Source organism: Mandrillus leucophaeus, unplaced genomic scaffold, assembly GCF_000951045.1.
Source record: "Mandrillus leucophaeus isolate KB7577 unplaced genomic scaffold, Mleu.le_1.0 Scaffold3, whole genome shotgun sequence".
Classification (NCBI taxonomy): Eukaryota; Metazoa; Chordata; class Mammalia; order Primates; family Cercopithecidae; genus Mandrillus; species Mandrillus leucophaeus.
The window spans coordinates 1518650-1534642 of record NW_012103142.1 but is presented as its reverse complement, the minus strand read 5'-3'; the positions used below and the strand labels follow the sequence as shown (position 1 = coordinate 1534642).

Here is a 15993-nt window from a genome sequence, read left to right as displayed (position 1 = left end):
AACGAGGCAAGGGTATATGTGTCTTATGTGTTGTACAGTGGTTAGCAGCATTCCTGGCCTTTCACCCGCTAGATGCCAATAGTACCGCCCTCCCTCCCCACAGTGTAACAACCAGAAATGTTTCTTGACATTGCCAGATGTCCCCTGGGGGGCAAAATTCCCCCACTGGTGAACCTCTGGCATAGAGGTCCAAGGACTGAGCTTAACACTATCTATCTAACATGTAAACCATTTCATACTATCCATAGTACCTTTACTGCTTTCATTCTTATTCTTCATTCACAACACACTTGTGACTTTCATAGTTATAATCCTCATTTGAAAAAATAATAGGGAAGTATTATAAGTGACTTGCTCACATTCACACAGCAAATTGAAGGTGGGCTGCAGGCTGGAACCCGGGGATCCAGTTTGAGTCTAATGTTCTAGACCACACTACAATGAGATTTGTTGGCAAGTGAAGTTTGTTGGCTATTCTCTGGAGGTAGTTTATACACTTAGTGTCAGGTCGTAGAGACCTCTTCGTTCATTGTAGGAACTGCAAAAGAATGTGAGGCCGGTAGGAAGCAACACAGAGCAACCAAGGGACCTGTCCCAGTTGGCTGGCAGATTAGCACACTCTGTACCAGAAGGGACTTGCCAGAAGACTCTGGGCTTAATATTTTGATGATTCTCTTTTGAAAACCCAGAAGAGCCAGTAAAGCCCTCCCAGCTTTGCTGGTGTTTACATTGGCATGAATGTTGTGTGCATTTTTTAAATAAATTAAGCAAACACTATGGGCCTTAGAAAATGTCTTTTGTTGTTTGTAACATTACTATCTGACTGAGAATAAAAAGTATCTCCAGGAACTTTCCTTTTTGTACCTCAGTAGCTTCCAAGCTGTCCAGCTCTATTTTATTTGCTTTGGGCTCTAAGCATTGTTTTAGATTGTTCTAATGCTATGCACTCTTGTAGCTAAAGCAGAGCTAATGTTCCCAAGATTGCCAGCATATTTTATTTTGGCTATAAGGGCTCATTCTCTTCCCCATACTCTGAATTCAGCATTTTAATTTCTGATGAAAGTTCTCAAAGTAGGACTAGTGAAATTATTGGTTCAAACAGATAAAGTATAATTCAAAAGTGTAAGAATGGCTCCTGGTATAGATGCTCAGGTTTCAAATGACTTGTTCTCAGCTAAGTCTGCTTTAATTGTATTCCAGCAGGACCAGAACAAAATGTAAGGTTAAGAACTGTTGTATCTCAGGAAAAATGGGAGCTTCCTTAAAGCTGTGGGTGTTCCCCTGCAAAGGTTTGAGGGTCTTGAACTTTTTGCTGTGATTTCACTGCCTAAGGGCCAGTTAAACCCGTTTGCTTTACACAGTCAATAATATTGACTGATATTATGCAGTCAATAATATTGACTGATATTTTTTCAGTAAGTAAGTGAGGTCTCCTGGGTGCTCAGCCACTAATCCCTATCTTCAAAGAATTTACTATCTGATAACATAGATGTGACTAATCCATAGGAAAGAAGAAGAGCCAGTGAAGATCAAGTATGTTGAGTTCTAGTTGACTTTTAAGTGATCATAGGAATTTGGGGACGGCCAAAGCAATAAGGCTTGGAGTAATCAGGAAAGCAATCCCTTGATGGAGGATGGATTCAAACTGAATTGGAGGGAAGAAGAACCACATGCAGGAAGGCTCAGAGGCAACCACAGGCAGGGTGTGTTCACAGGACACTGGCCAGCTTGGCCGTGGTGAGTGAGGTGTGCTTAAAGAGGGTGGGGTGCATTTTGGAGGAAGACCTTTAAAAGCCAAGCAAAGGAGAGTTAACATTTAATATGAAAGGAGAGAGTGCCCGCAATGCTTTTGAGTAGGGGAGTGGCAAGACAAAACCAAATATAGCTGAAAGGAACCAAGAAGGAGAGAGAGAGCTTATTCTCTTCCCTTAATCCACCAGCCATTATGGGAGCTGATGCCTGTCAATTAATTGTAAGACACACAGTGGAGATGATGGCTTGTAAGGAAAGGGTAGTTGACAGAAAGTTACAGGAACTTGAATGAAAATTCTGAGAGAAAGTTGGACCAGCAGCCTCACCCTGTGCCCTAGCAGGGTGGCTACATGACTGGGAACTTGAATAAGCTTCCCTCATGTGGGTGTCCTCCCCAGTGAGACTCTTACTGATTCTTTCTTCCTTTTTAGGAATTTCCTCTACCCTAGGAGATGACCGTGAAAGAGTTCTGTATAACAGCATCCCACTTGGATTCTAGCACACTTGCTATTACATCAGATCTTTGGAGCTAGAATTCTGAATCACAAATAGCTTTTTTTCTGAAATCTTTACTAAAAGGGGAAGTCACATTCAGCTAGGATCCTCTACCTCCATGTAGAAACTTTGAATAATGTGTTTTCATTCACAATTATGTTTGAGTTTTATTCTTCATGGTTTTTAAAAAATTTGTAAGGGGAGTAGGGGTGGGTGAAGGCTGTGGGAGTTGCCTTTTGCCATGGGGGACTTTGGATGGATAGGAGGATGGATGACAGGGAGGATGTATGGAAGGATGAGGGATGGAAGGATGGATGATAGAGGAAGGATGGAGGGATAGATGATGAAGGGTTGGATGAATGGGTGAAGGGAGGATAAATGGGTAGATGAGAAGTTCCCCAACAGGACTGTAGAGATAAGTTAAGAGCAACAGAAAAACTATTACAGAGGCAAATAAAAAAAGTTGTATTTAAAGAGCTTTAAAAATATGTTCAGCACACTAATAACTGAGTTAAATGTTTCAGCACAATCAGAAGGCCTGGTTGAACTGAGCTTGCCCTGTCATCAGCCCTTGAGCATAAAAGTAGGGTTTTTTCCTATTCTTTGACTGGTTCTCACGCTCATTCTCAGCCACTGCATCAAATACATCTTTGAATTTTGGGAGACTGTCACATGAAAGTGACTTGAACAGGCCAAGTGTGGTGGCTCACACCTGTAATCCCAGCACTTTTGGGAGGCTGAGGTGAGTGGATCACCTGAGGTCCGGAGTTCTAAACCAGCCTGGCCAACGTGGTGAAATCCCATCTCTATTAAATAAACTACAAAAACTAGCTGGGCATGGTGGTACCTGTAGTCCTGGCTACTTGGGAGGCTGAGGCAGGAGAATTGCTTGAACCCAGGAGGTGGAGGTTGCAGTGAGTCAAGATCACGCCTGTGCACTCCAGCCTGGGCAGGAGAATCACTTACTTGAACCCAGGAGGTGGAGGTTGCAGTGAGTCGTTATCGTGCCTGTGCACTCCAGCCTGGGCAACAGAGCGAGACCAATGTTAAATCATCTACAGAAGTCCTTCTCTCATGCTGGTGTGGCCCTGCTCTGCCAACCAGCAAGCCTCCCGGAGGTAGTCAGAAGGCACTAAGGAAAGGGCCCTGGTTTGTACATTCCTGAGAGAGTGCTCATTGCCCTGCTCATTACTCCAGTACAGACTTAATTTTATTTCTAGTTAATGAGAGACTAATGGGTTTGATCAGGGCCTAGTCAGTTTCTGGCCCTTGCCAGCCAAGCCAGGCCTGTGAGCAGGGCCTCACCACACAATGTTTGCAGTACACAGTCAGGACAGGACTTAGTACTAAACCCTGTATTCTTCTGTGTTTGCATTCAGTGTACATAACTGATACAAAAGGAGCACTAGGCGGGAGAAGCACTGACCAGGACTGACCCAGGAAATGAGGAGGAGGAGGGTCCTCATGGTGTTATCTGATAATGCCATCAGTATACACCGAGAGAGCATATTATTTCTCAGCCATACAGCAAACGTGCTTGTCTTTTTATTAACCTGTGTGAACCTTCTTATTTATTTAAATCAAATCACAAATAAAAGCAAAATAAAGACAGGTATGTGAAAGTCCTGTGTTGTGATGATTTATCTAAACAACAAGCTTTCATATAGAGAAAGAGTAACGCAAAAATCTCTCAACAAGACATCCTTTTTTTCATTAGGAATTTCAGCCTTCTTTTTTTTCCTGGAATGTTGAAAAACGGGCTGACTCACCAGTCAGTGTATTTCATAATTCATTCATTCATTTTACTTGAGTCTACTGTGTGCAAGGCAGAAATAAGTATCAGGAACAGCTTCTGTCCTCATAGAAGGGCAGCCTACTCTTCTGATAGCACTGCCCTGCCTACTGATGAAAATAGGTGAATGCAGGTTAAAAAAAAAAATCTAACTGAAATAGAACGATTGCCTGTTTTTTAGTACTTTGGCATACAGTTAATGTTTTCTATCAGTGATACTTTTTTAGTACTCCTTTTTGGAAAGGTTATTTTGACTTCTGTATAATTTTAGGAAGGACTCTAAGATATTGCAGGTTTACTCTCACATAAGATAAGTGATAACCAAGTCACTGGCTAGGAGTGATTCTTGCTATTCGACAGACACAACTATAAATGATTGTGTAAAACAAATCAGGAGAGACAGTTATTTTTAGGTTTGCTTTGAGGACAGGATTATAAGTACTAGATCTTAAATTTTCCTTTTAGGAGATTGTTAAGGATGAGACTGAGCTCATCTTTGTGTCTCTGAATGTTCTCTAACAATATTTTAGAGCTGAGCACAGTGGCTCATGCCTGTAATTACAGCACTTAGCCAAAGTGGGAAGATGATTTGAGGCCAGGAGTTCAAGACCAGCCTGGGCAACATAGCGAGGACCGCTCCCCCCCACCCCCCCAACCAAAAAAAATTTTTTTAATTTTAGGAAATTAGCCAGATAATGGCTTGCAGTAGTTATTATTGCATTGTGGAGATGCAGTTCAGGACTTGGCCCAACTATTGTAATCATTCAGCTGGCCTAAGGCAAAAGTCTGTTTCCCAACACTGGCGAGCAAGAGGCGTTGCTGCCTTAGCTAATGACTGTGGAACTGTGGAGCCTCTGTGCTTTAAGAAGGCTTGCCTGCTCTCTAGCCAAGTTGAACTTAGGTCCCCATGCTCGTTCCTATGATAGCTGGTCAGTGAAAGCTTAGGGAAAGCTGAGGCAAAACAAGCAATACCTCAGCCCCTATGGACCTGAACAGTTTCATATCCCCTAGCACATATAGGGCTGTTCAGTGTAGCCTTTGGAAACCCATTTCTGTGTAAGTAGTGTATGCCCTGAGCAACTGGCCTTTAGACCTGGAGTCAGATACCAGAGTTTTTTTCTGGGTTTGAGTATTTATAGCCTCCATTAGCGTGGATAAATCAGTCTTGCTGCTAGTCCCTATGTGATAGGACATGATTCTTCCTAGAGGGGAGTGACTTTCTGCCTCAAGCTCACTGGGAGTTTTTTTGTTTGTTTTTTATTTGTTTGTTTGTTTGTTTTTTGAGACAGTCTTGCTCTGTTGCCCAGGCTGGAGTGCTGTGGCGCAATCTCGGCTCACTGCAAGCTCTACCTCCTGGGTTCACGCCATTCTCCTGCCTCAGCCTCCCAAGTAGCTGGGACTACAGGTGCCCGCCACCACGCCTGCCTAAGTTTTTGTATTTTTTAGTAGAGACGGGGTTTCACCGTGTTAGCCAGGATGGTCTCGATCTCCCAACCTCGTGATCCACCCTCCTCGGCCTCCCAAAGTGCTGGGATTACAGGTGTGAGCCACCATGCCTGGCCTCACTGGGTTTTATAATCAGGATGATGGCTTCGATTTTTGCTTGAGTCAAAGTTGAATTCAGGGTCCTGTGGTACCATCTGATGCATCTGCCCTTTGATCTGTTTTCCTTATTAGTAGTGGTACAAGTGTAACAGGAGGTATTTCATTGATTCCAGGTTAGCTAAAATATTCGGCATCTGTTTTTACTGCAGATAAAAGTTGAAGAGTTGCTAGGCCCCAGAAGAGAGTGAATGTTACCTGTATTGCCAAATCCTAATTTTAGGCTGGGATTGTCGTTGGCTACCAGAACCCGTTACACCAGGTCTTAGAACTCCAGTGGAGGCTGGGCATGGTGGCTCAAGCCTGTAATCCCAGCACTTTGGGAGGCCGAGACGGGCGGATCACGAGGTCAGGAGATCGAGACCATCCTGGCTAACACGGTGAAACCCCGTCTCTACTAAAAATACAAAAAACTAGCCGGGCAAGGTGGCAGGCACCTGTAGTCCCAGCTACTCGGGAGGCTGAGGCAGGAGAATGGCGTAAACCCGGGAGGCGGAGCTTGCAGTGAGCTGAGATCACGCCACAGCACTCCAGCCTGGGCGACAGAGCGAGACTCCGTCTCCAAAAAAAAAAAAAAAAACTCCAGTGGAATCTGAAACGTGGATGGGCCTCCCATATTGAAAGTACCTCTATCCAGAAGGTACCGCCATGGTCTTCCCACTTAGCCTACTGCCATAGGACTCCCCAGACAAGCTGTTCTTGGGATCTTTGCAAGGTTTTTCCTCTACAGCTGGTGTTATGTTGCCTGTGTTCTGTGATCCACATGAGACACCTATGATCCTGCATGTGGGGAGTCTAGATTATAAAATAGGTTCCAAATAGAGTCGGCACCCTCTCTCTTCCTTGAAGTGATGGTAATTAATTTGGGGGTAAGGAAAATAGAGCTTGTTCGTCAAACCATTTTTCTGTTCCAGTTAACAACATCTCTAATACGTAGTTCACTGGGTAAAGGAGAATTAGGTAGCATTTTTCTTCATAAAAGGCATGGAACATCAGTAAATAGAGGATCAACAATAACCATAATCTAAACTAGTTAAATACCACACTGAATGGTCTGAGGGCCAGGGCACTTAAACGGAAATCTGAAAATGCATATGTCTTTATTCCTCTTGCTGCCAGTTGCATAGAACCTGCTTTATTTATCTGTTAAGTGGGAATGTACAACAGCTTTTTGGCAAAGTCATAAACTCCCTTCTTCAAGTATTCTAGACAAATCATAAGGCCAGTACTTGCTTTATAAAGGCCCACATGAAGTGTGTAGAGCTTTGAACTGGAAAGCAGTTACATTTAGGGTAAAGGAGTAAATATTTCATAGGAAACATGCTGTTTGTTTTTTGAGTTTTCTCTTTTCTTTATTAAATGTATTATTTTTTTCCTAACCCTCAGAACCTGTGACTTTGTTTTATTTTTAAAAGAGGTCTTACTCTGTCTCCCAGGCTGAAGTACAGTGGCATGATCATAGCTCACTGCAGCCTTGACCTCCTGGGCTCAAGTGATCCTCCGGCCTCAGCCTCCTGAGTATCTGGGACTCCAGCCATGCGTTGCCATGTCCAGCTAACTGAAAAAAAAAATTGCATGTGGAGATGGAGTCACACTGTGTTACCCACACTGTTCTCCCAACTCCTCACCTCAAGCAGTTCTCCCGCCTCAGCCTCCCAAAGTGCTGGCATTGTAGACATAAGCAACCATACCTAGCCAGGTTTTCTTTTTGCGGTGCATTTTTTTTCCTGCACAGAGACCTTTGAGCATTGTATTGGTTCTAACCCTTCAGGGAATTGAAGCTTTTGTTGCTTTTCTTGGGTAGTTCCAGATGAATGATTGTTGTTGGGAGCTGCTGAGTCAGGGCAGCTTGTTTTCAGCTGCTTCACTTTCTATTAGGTTGGTGAAAAAGTTAGTGCGTTTTTTGCCACTAAAAGTAATGGCAAAAGCCAGACATGGTGGCTCATGCCTGTAATCCCAGCACTTGACTCTGTCTCGAAAAAAATAAAAATAAAAATAATGGCAAAAACTGCAATTACTTTTGCACCAACTTGATACCTCTGATGTATGTTACCCCCCTACTAGGCCTTGCAAAATGGAATCTGAGAGCCCTTTGCTGCCCCAGCCCACACTTGCTTGAGTGAGTGGATGCTGTGGCTGCTGAGATGGTTGGAGCCATAGCTCGTCTGCTAGAGGCATGGCTGGCTCGGGCTGACAGCCATGTGGCATTTTGGCAAATGCCAGCTGCTTCCCTCACCAGTGCTGTTCCCTTGATCAGGTTGCCTCCCCTCTCTGAGCTTTGAGACCATACTTGTCTCCTTGGATCTTTGTGAGGGTTAAAGAGAACGTGTTAGGTGCTGCTGTAGCACCTGGCACGTAGTGGATGCCCCATTGGTGTTGGCCTGTCTGTTCCCCAAATCATCTCCTCAGGATTTTTTGTTTAGTTTAGTGATACCACCAAGCAACTAGAGACGTACTTCTGGTTTTGGGAGGCTTTATATGGAAAAACAGAAAGCGGGGATTGGGGAGGAAGCACACGTCATGGTCCAGCATGTTCATGGTTCGTGCAGCTGCTTTTGATGTTGGCATATCTTGGTGTCTCATTCTTATGAGGGGAAGCAAGACTGTGAAGCCTCTTCCACTCAGCCAAGCAGCACAGAAAGTGCCTTTGGCAAGTTGGAATAAACCTTATCATGTGGCAAGGGAGAGCTAGTTTGGGGAGAAGTAATACTGCAGTCCATCAGATTTGGTTTTGAATCTTGGCTCTGCCTCTTACCACGTGATTTTTTTTTAAAAAAAAATGAGACAGGATTGGCCGGACACAGTGTCTCACACCTGTAATCCCAGCACTTTGGGAGGCCGACAGAGGCGGATCACGAGGTCGGGAGATCAAGACCATCCTGGCTAATACGGTGAAACCCCGTCTGTACTAAAAATACAAAAGATTAGCTGGGCGTGTTGGCGGGCGCCTGTAGTCCCAGCTACACGGGAGGCTGAGGCAGGAGAATGGTGTGAACCTGGGAGGCGGAGCTTGCAGTGAGCCAAGATCGCACCACTGCACTGCAGCCGGGGCGACAGAGCAAGATTCCGTCTCAAAAAATAAAAAAACTGAGACAGGATTTCGCTCTGTTGCCCAGCCTGGAGTGGTGCAGTCGCGTAATCATGGCTTATTGCAGCTTCGACCTTCCAGGTTCAAGTAATCTTCCCACCTCAGCCTCCCAAGTAGCTGGGACCATAGACATGTGCCACCATGCCTGGCTAATTTTTTTAAAAAATTTTATAGGCATGGGTTCTGACTACGTTGTCCAGGCTAGTCTCGAGCTCCTGGGGTCAAGTGATCCTCCTACCTTGGCCTTACAAGGTCCTGGGATTATAGGCGTGAGCCACCGCACTTGGCCTAACCACATGACCTTGAACAAGTCTTAGTCTCTGCAGTAAAATGGGTATCAGTGAAACAGGTGTTATAATACTCACCTGGCTTTTAGGGCAGAGGTGAGGATTAAAGGCAATGTAGGATTAGCCCCTGGTACTGTGCCTGGGACCTAGGTGCTAAATAAATAGTTGCTGTTTCTGTGTTTTTGCTGATATATGTGTTGTTAGCTAGCAGTAGCCTTACATCTGAAGTTAAGGTGCATAGAATGGCATATAAGGATCTTTAGCAGAGTGGTTGAGACACTTTTGTCAAGAAGAAAATAGGAAAGCTTTGTGGCCTGGGTGAAGGAAGGTTGGCATTGACTGATCTACCATCTGAAAGACTGGGGAATTATCTCTCTACCGTCCCCTCTCTTTGGATAGTGTGATTCAGTGAGAAACTTAGCAACCTGAAATGTACTGATCTTTGACATGCTGAGGTTTTGTATGGCAAAGGCCCTCAGGCCTTGTCTGTGAATTGGGGCTTCCTTGTGACTCACTGGGAACCAGAGATTCTTGCACTTGGTTTGGTTGTCAAGTTGCACTGCTATGTCTACCATCACTGACTATCTTCACTCTCTTCCAGGGGCTCCATGGGCCTTACCCCTTCGGCCAGTCTTAAACGGGTGTCAGCAAGAAGAAAAATTAACAAAAGACAGAAGGCCTGACTTTGGGGGGTTAGGGCAAGGGGTTCCTCTGGATTGCAGACCACATCGCACAGACCCCTGGCTCTGACCCCCTCTCATCCCGGAAGAAGAGGAAGAAGCAGAACAGACTAGTTTTGAGTAAACTCAGTATGCATGTGTGAATGCTGAATCACAGGAATGGTGTTGAGGCTACCAAGAAGAAATCCATGCAGCCACTTTGGGTTTTGTTATAGGCATCAGTCTAACAAGTCATTAGGTCACTCGGGAAGGGGGAAAAGTTTAAAATGGGGGAAAAAAGCCATCTTTTTAAACAAAAATTATTTTGCCTACAGAGAGGTTGTAGTTTTGAGCACATGTTAATTTTTTTCCCTCTTTCCCCACTTTTCTTTTTTTAAATAAGGGATAACATATTCTTTATAGAATAGTGCTTGCTCTGGAAGAGATTCAGGTGAAAAGTTGGCGTGGCATGTTTGAGGACTCTGCGGATCAGTGCTACAGGAGTACATCTGCCGTGCCACATGACTCCAGAAGTCTCTGACCCCATTTGTTTTTAATGGCATCAGCCAATGAGTTATCACCCTTTTCCTCCTCTTTTCTCTTAATCTTCTGTTGATTTACACCTTTGACATTTGTATTCATCAACCCTGTGGCTTGTTAGCATCAGAACCTCTCTGAAGACCAAACTTCCTTGTGTGGCCAGGAGAGGAAGCCTTGAGGATAGATCTCGGGTGACGTGGGATTTTCTAAGCCCGAGAGGTGTCCTTCTGCACACCCTTGTAACAATTCAGATTGCTTTTCTTCCATGTTTCTCTTGGCAGAGAGAAATGCCATCATGCTTACTGCTCTTTTGGATTCTTCATGCAGTAGCTTCCCATTTGCTCTGGGAACAGTGCCTCTATGCTGGTTATACGTATGCACCACGTGTGCACGCACGGGTGTTGGTGCAACTCGCCAGCAGGTGTGCAGCAGGCAAGCTTGAAGGTGGCCCATGCTTCTCTGTTGTCACACAACTCCTTTCCCTGTTTCCCTTCAGTTGTCCTCTGTGATATTTTCACAACCTGTTAGTGGAGGCTGAGCTGTAGAGGTTGGAAAATACAGCCCCAAAAGGGGAATTTGTCATGGAGAAGGGCCAGCCACTGACTACTTGATCTTGGAGACCACATTTAGATGGAAATGAGAGGACCTCCACAGCCCTGCCTCCCTGCCAGGATGCTAGGTTATTGGCTGGGAGGTGGGCAAGTGGCAGCCCAGCTGAAGCAAGAGGCTGATTGGCTGGCTGCTCACTCAGGCAGGTGGCCCCCCTGGCATCCTGTGGATTCTGAGCAGGTTGAGATGTGGATATCTCCATGGGAAGCTTGAACCAGGCTAGAACAGCTGTCTGCCAAAGATACAAGAATATGCAAAGTCCCTCTTCTCTTCTCACCCCTCTCCTTCCCTCAAGTCTTAGTTGGTTTGAGAGCCAGGGATATGGATCCAGGGTGCTGTTGCAGGGTCACCTGCCTGTTACCACACCCCCATCCAGCTGGGTGGTAGGTGAGGGTATGAGACAGGCAGGGAGACCAGGTGATGAGTGGCTGCAAGGAGTCATATAGCCTGGGTGTGGGTGAGGGTCTGCCTGCCTGTTTCTGTCTGGGTGTCTGAGTTCCAAAAAATGTGTGTTGTTTGTTCCTCCTCATCCTCTTCTGAGACTGTTGTTTTTTTAAAGCTTGATTGTGGGAGAAAAGCTTGTGTGAAATTCCCTCTTCACCTCCCCACTCCCCCCCAAAATAAAAGGGGGCATAAACTTTATTCCACTGGAGAAGCCCTGGGGGTGGGTGGAGCCAGCCTGCTGAGAAGCGTGGTGCAGCTGGGTCTGGGACTCGACTAGAGCTTACTCTGGAGCACCTACTTCCTGTGTGCATGGGAGTGTTCCATTCCCTAGCAGAGCAGAGGGAAGTCTCTGCCAGGTGCCCGCGCCACAGGCCTCAGGATGGCTTTTTGTCTGAGGGCCTCATTAGGCCCAGACTGCTGCTGCTGGTACCAGTCTCCTGAGACACTGCCTCCCTGGACCCCATGCATGCCCAGCTGTTCTTACTGCTTAGAAGCCTTGAAGCAGCACATCTCCACTGTCCCTGGCAGGATTGTGGGAGGCTTCACAACCCCTGCTTTCCTGACTTCCTCATCTGCCCAACACTGGGTGCCCCTTCCCAGTTTCCCAGCAGGGGCTTCATGGGCCACCATCAGTGGGTCTGGGTCTGCCAGAGTCGTCTTGCTCTTCCTCTTGCTTCTAGGCAACCACACTTGGCAAGTTAAACGTCCCAAGCACCTTGTCTCCCTTCCCAAGAACAAACCATTTATGTGCACATCCTTGGAGGTGAGGTGAGCTCCTTGCAGAGGGCCAGAGTAAGTGCAAGTCATGGAGTGCAGGCAGAGGGGTCCATGGCTTCCCCAGCCCAGGGAGGGTATCAGTAGCTTTCATTCTCTTTCTCCTCACTGGTATGGGTTCAGAGCAATGCCTAGAACCCCTCTCTGCTCCCCTGCCTAGTGGGGTGGTAGTGGCTACCTCTCAGCCCCAATAGTCCCTGCTCCTCTTAGAATCTTCACCAAGTGGCAGGCCACCTCTGGGTGGGACCACCTGCGTGTGGCACCCAGGAGGTGAGGCAGACACCATGGTTAGGTGTCTGAACCCAGTTGGGGAGACAGAGGGGTTCAGACTTGGGAAGAATCTGTCAGTGTGCATGGAGTGAGGTGTGTGTGTGTGGATGGATGTGCACGTGTGCATGCCTTTTTTCTTTTTGCCATGAGGACAGTTGAATTTGGGGCGTTTTTCTACAAGAAGCAGTCAGCCTTCTCTCCCCCATAAGGACTGGCTGTAACCTTAAGCCCATCAAAGTTACTTCCAGCCTGGAGAGAACCTCACCAAACAGCTGGTGTGGCCTGAGGGTGGTCATGGTGGGAAATGGGCATGAGAATAAATACCTCCCCAAATTCAATCTGAGCCCAGCAGGAGAGGATGGTAGGGTTGCCAGGGCTCAGAAGTGCAAGCTGATTCCCCACCCCACCCCGCCTCACCGCACTTTTCCTTTGTTTCCTTGGGTGAATGCAGGAGCAGCAGTGGCTGCCCTTCCCACCTGGACAGTGGTGTGTGTAGAAAGCCAGCTGGATGTTTGTGGTGGGGCCTCATGGTGCCTAGGAGGAGATAAAGATGAGGAGGTTTTTCCTTATTGTATAAATGAATATTTGTATGATTAAATTAACACACACACCAAAAAAAAAAAAAAAAAAACTGTTTTCATGTGTGTTGGTGAGTTTTATTGAACCCTCAAGCCTCCTGTAAACTTGTGTGGCCCCATAATGGTTCCGTGATGGGTACTGTTTGGCCTCTGGGCCTTTCCCTTTTGCAGATGGGAAAACTGAGACGCTGAGGTTCATCATATGTTTGGGAAATTAGTCCTGGGTTTATAATGGGATCTCCTGTGCTTTCTGGTGCCCAGTGACCAGGAAGGTAAGGCACCTGCCTCCAAATGACCTGTAGGTCACCAGGGTGCCATGCCTCTGTTGATCACTACTGTATCTCCAGCACAAATAAGTATCAGCCAAGTTAGCACTGATCAGCCAGCAAGCATTGTTTGGTTCCCTGCCCCATGGGCCTGAATGCAAGACTCTTCTTTCTCAGGGAGCACCCTGATACAGAGCCCAGAGTGAAAGAGCCTGGGAGACTGGCCCAGAGACCCCTGGGGTGAGTGCCCTCACCCGTGACAGTGTACCTGCATCCTGCTTCCTTCCAGGTGCCCACAGCTGTTTAGTTCTCTGCAGGGGAGCCCACCCCCCACTTCACCTGGGTCTTCTGGCAACTTCAGACCCACTCCTAGGCCTTCCCCAACACCTCCACTGCTGAACAGTTATTTGCTTGGCAGAATCTGTTTGTCTTTGGGGCTGTAACCTGTCAAGGAGTCACTAGGCCCTGGGAGAAAGGAGCTAGTTTGATGGTAGCTCCTGGCCTGAGCCATTCCCACGGGGGCTGGGTGACAGGGAGGGGGCTCTCAGCTGAGTCTGGGAGATGGCAGGGAAGCAATTGCAGTGGTCTGGGCCCAGCCCTTCTGGCAGAGCAAACAGGCACTCTCAAGTCTCCTCTGTGCCTCAGCCCAGACCGTATCAGGGTGCTTCCCACCCTGTTCCTGAGAAGGTCCCTCCCTCAGGCTCTTCTCACGCAGGTTCCTGAGAAGGCCACCTGCTTGCTGTGACCCAGCCATTTCCCTGACATCACCTGGTGCCCAGCCCTGTCTGGTTGCCAAGAGGATAGGTACTGAGGGCACTCATGGCAGCCCCAGATTTTGGAAATGGGGAAGGAGCAGGCAAGACTGCTTAGAGATAGGAGAGAATATATGTGAGTTTGGTGGTCAGGGGTGTTCAGAGAATGGATTCTGGCCAGTCAGCGTGACTGAAGATGTATTAGTAGAGAAACCAGAACCTGAAACTTAAAAAATAACTATATATATCCTTTTTAGCCCTTAGTTCTGAGACACTGTGATCTGGGGAAATGCTTTCCAATCTTGAATGTGTGAAAATGCGGATTCTGATTTAACAGGTCTTAGGGAAGGGAGCAAGATGCCGCATTTCTAGCAAGCTCTCATGGATGCTGCTGGTCCAACCACACGGGAGGTCCAGCCCCCACCCCACACCCCAAAATCCACCCAGCCTGTGGGATACTAGCCAGGGATGTGTTGGCCAGGCCCACTAGGACTTGAAGGAGCCGAAGTCACGGGAACAGTAATGTTTAAAATGTGAGCAGTGGTTCCCCAGCATTTCCCAGGGTTGATTCAGGCTGTGATTTTTGACTTAATCATGATTTCTGGTGTGCTGCCCTTCTGTCACGAACAACAAATGTCTGAGTATCCACTGTAATTGTGGCAATACTGCCTGACCATTATTGGCCGATTCCTGTTAAACAGTTTATGAATATGAATCACCTAATTTAATCCACAGCCGTCCAGATGAGGCAATCAAGAGCAGATAAGCCTGGTGCTCAGTTTGTGAGCAACTAACATCTCTAAGTGTCTGGAGTCCTGTACAAGTGGCAGTAAAGCTGCCTTGGGGAGCATGGAGTAGACCTTAACTTAGTCCAGGGGTGTCTAGGAAACTTCTCTGAAGAAATGACACTGAAGCTGAGACCTGAAGAATGGGAGGATGGGACGGAGCTGGAGGAAACAGCCTACAGGAAGATGGGAGAGGGCAGTGTACTGGAGAGGCCGAGAGGAGATCAGTGCCTCGGAGAATAAGGGCTTCCCAGTTATTGCCCCAGCCCAGCCTGGGAGAGCTCTGCCACCCTTGCTCCTTGGCACTTTGTTAATTCATTCACTTATTGAACATCATTTATGTGCTAGGCACTATTCCAGGTGCTTGGGATATAGCAGGAACCAAAAAAGAAAACACCCTGCCGTCATGGAGCTGTGTTCTAGTTGGAGTAGACACACAAGGAACACACATGTAGTATGTCAGGAGGTGACAGGTACTGTGGAGAAAAAGGATAGGAGTTCTGATGAGGGAGAGAGGATAACTATTTCATACAGGACAGTTGGGGAAGCCTTACCTAACACGCAGAGACTAAGCCTTATGAATACCTGGAGTAGGCAGAGCACCGCAGGTGCAGAGGTCCTGGGTAGGGCCAGGAGATGAGGTCAGAGCGCTGAAGAGGTCAGATTGTGTGGGGTCTTGAGGTGACTGAAGTGGCTGTGGCTTTCATCCTGGGTGAGATGGGAGCCATTGCAGGTTTGTGAGCAGAGGGAGGAGTACATCTGGAATCCCCCTAGCTGCTGTGTTGAGGATAAACTGTGGAGGAAAGGGTAGGTGCAAATAAACTAGTAAGGTGGTTCCTGGGGAGTGACAGCGAAGGAGGTGAGAAGTGGTTGGATCCTCATTACGTTTTGAAAGTGGAGCCAACAGTATTTGCTGATGGGTTAGATGTAGAGGAGCAGAGAGAGAGAAACGACCCCTGAGATTTGGGCCCAAGCAACTAAGATCTACTTACTAGATTGACAAGTTACTGTTAGCTAAGAGGCAGGACCACATGGGGAGCAGACTTGAGGGGAGAAATCAGGAATTCTTTTTGGACTTGTTCAGTGTGAGATGCTCAGCAGGCATTCAAGGAAGGGGCCAGGCTGGCAGTGTGGATACACAAGGCTGCAGCTTAGAGGCGGGGTGGGGAAGTCCTCAGAGTGAGATGGAATTTAAAGCCTCGGCACTGGTTGAGGTTATCAAAGGAGTGAAACGTTGGACCTTATCTGTTGCTCCCTCAAAGCCTACTTTTTGCCCCAATTCCTTCTGCAAGGATCTTCT

At 47.0% G+C, this 15993-nt stretch overlaps 1 protein-coding gene across 2 annotated transcripts in view; it reads left to right on the top strand.

Moving 5' to 3' along the window:
* Window positions 1–12943, top strand: part of LOC105544197 (chromosome unknown open reading frame, human C6orf106) — a 143119-nt gene extending 130176 nt beyond the window's left edge. For both annotated transcript variants that reach the window (XM_011986536.1, XM_011986535.1), the window contains one exon: window positions 9618–12943. In XM_011986536.1, the coding sequence (XP_011841926.1) occupies window positions 9618–9653 (36 nt within the window). In that variant the 3' untranslated portion in view covers window positions 9654–12943. The remainder of the gene's footprint in view (window positions 1–9617) is intronic.
* Window positions 12944–15993: the final 3050 nt, after the last annotated feature.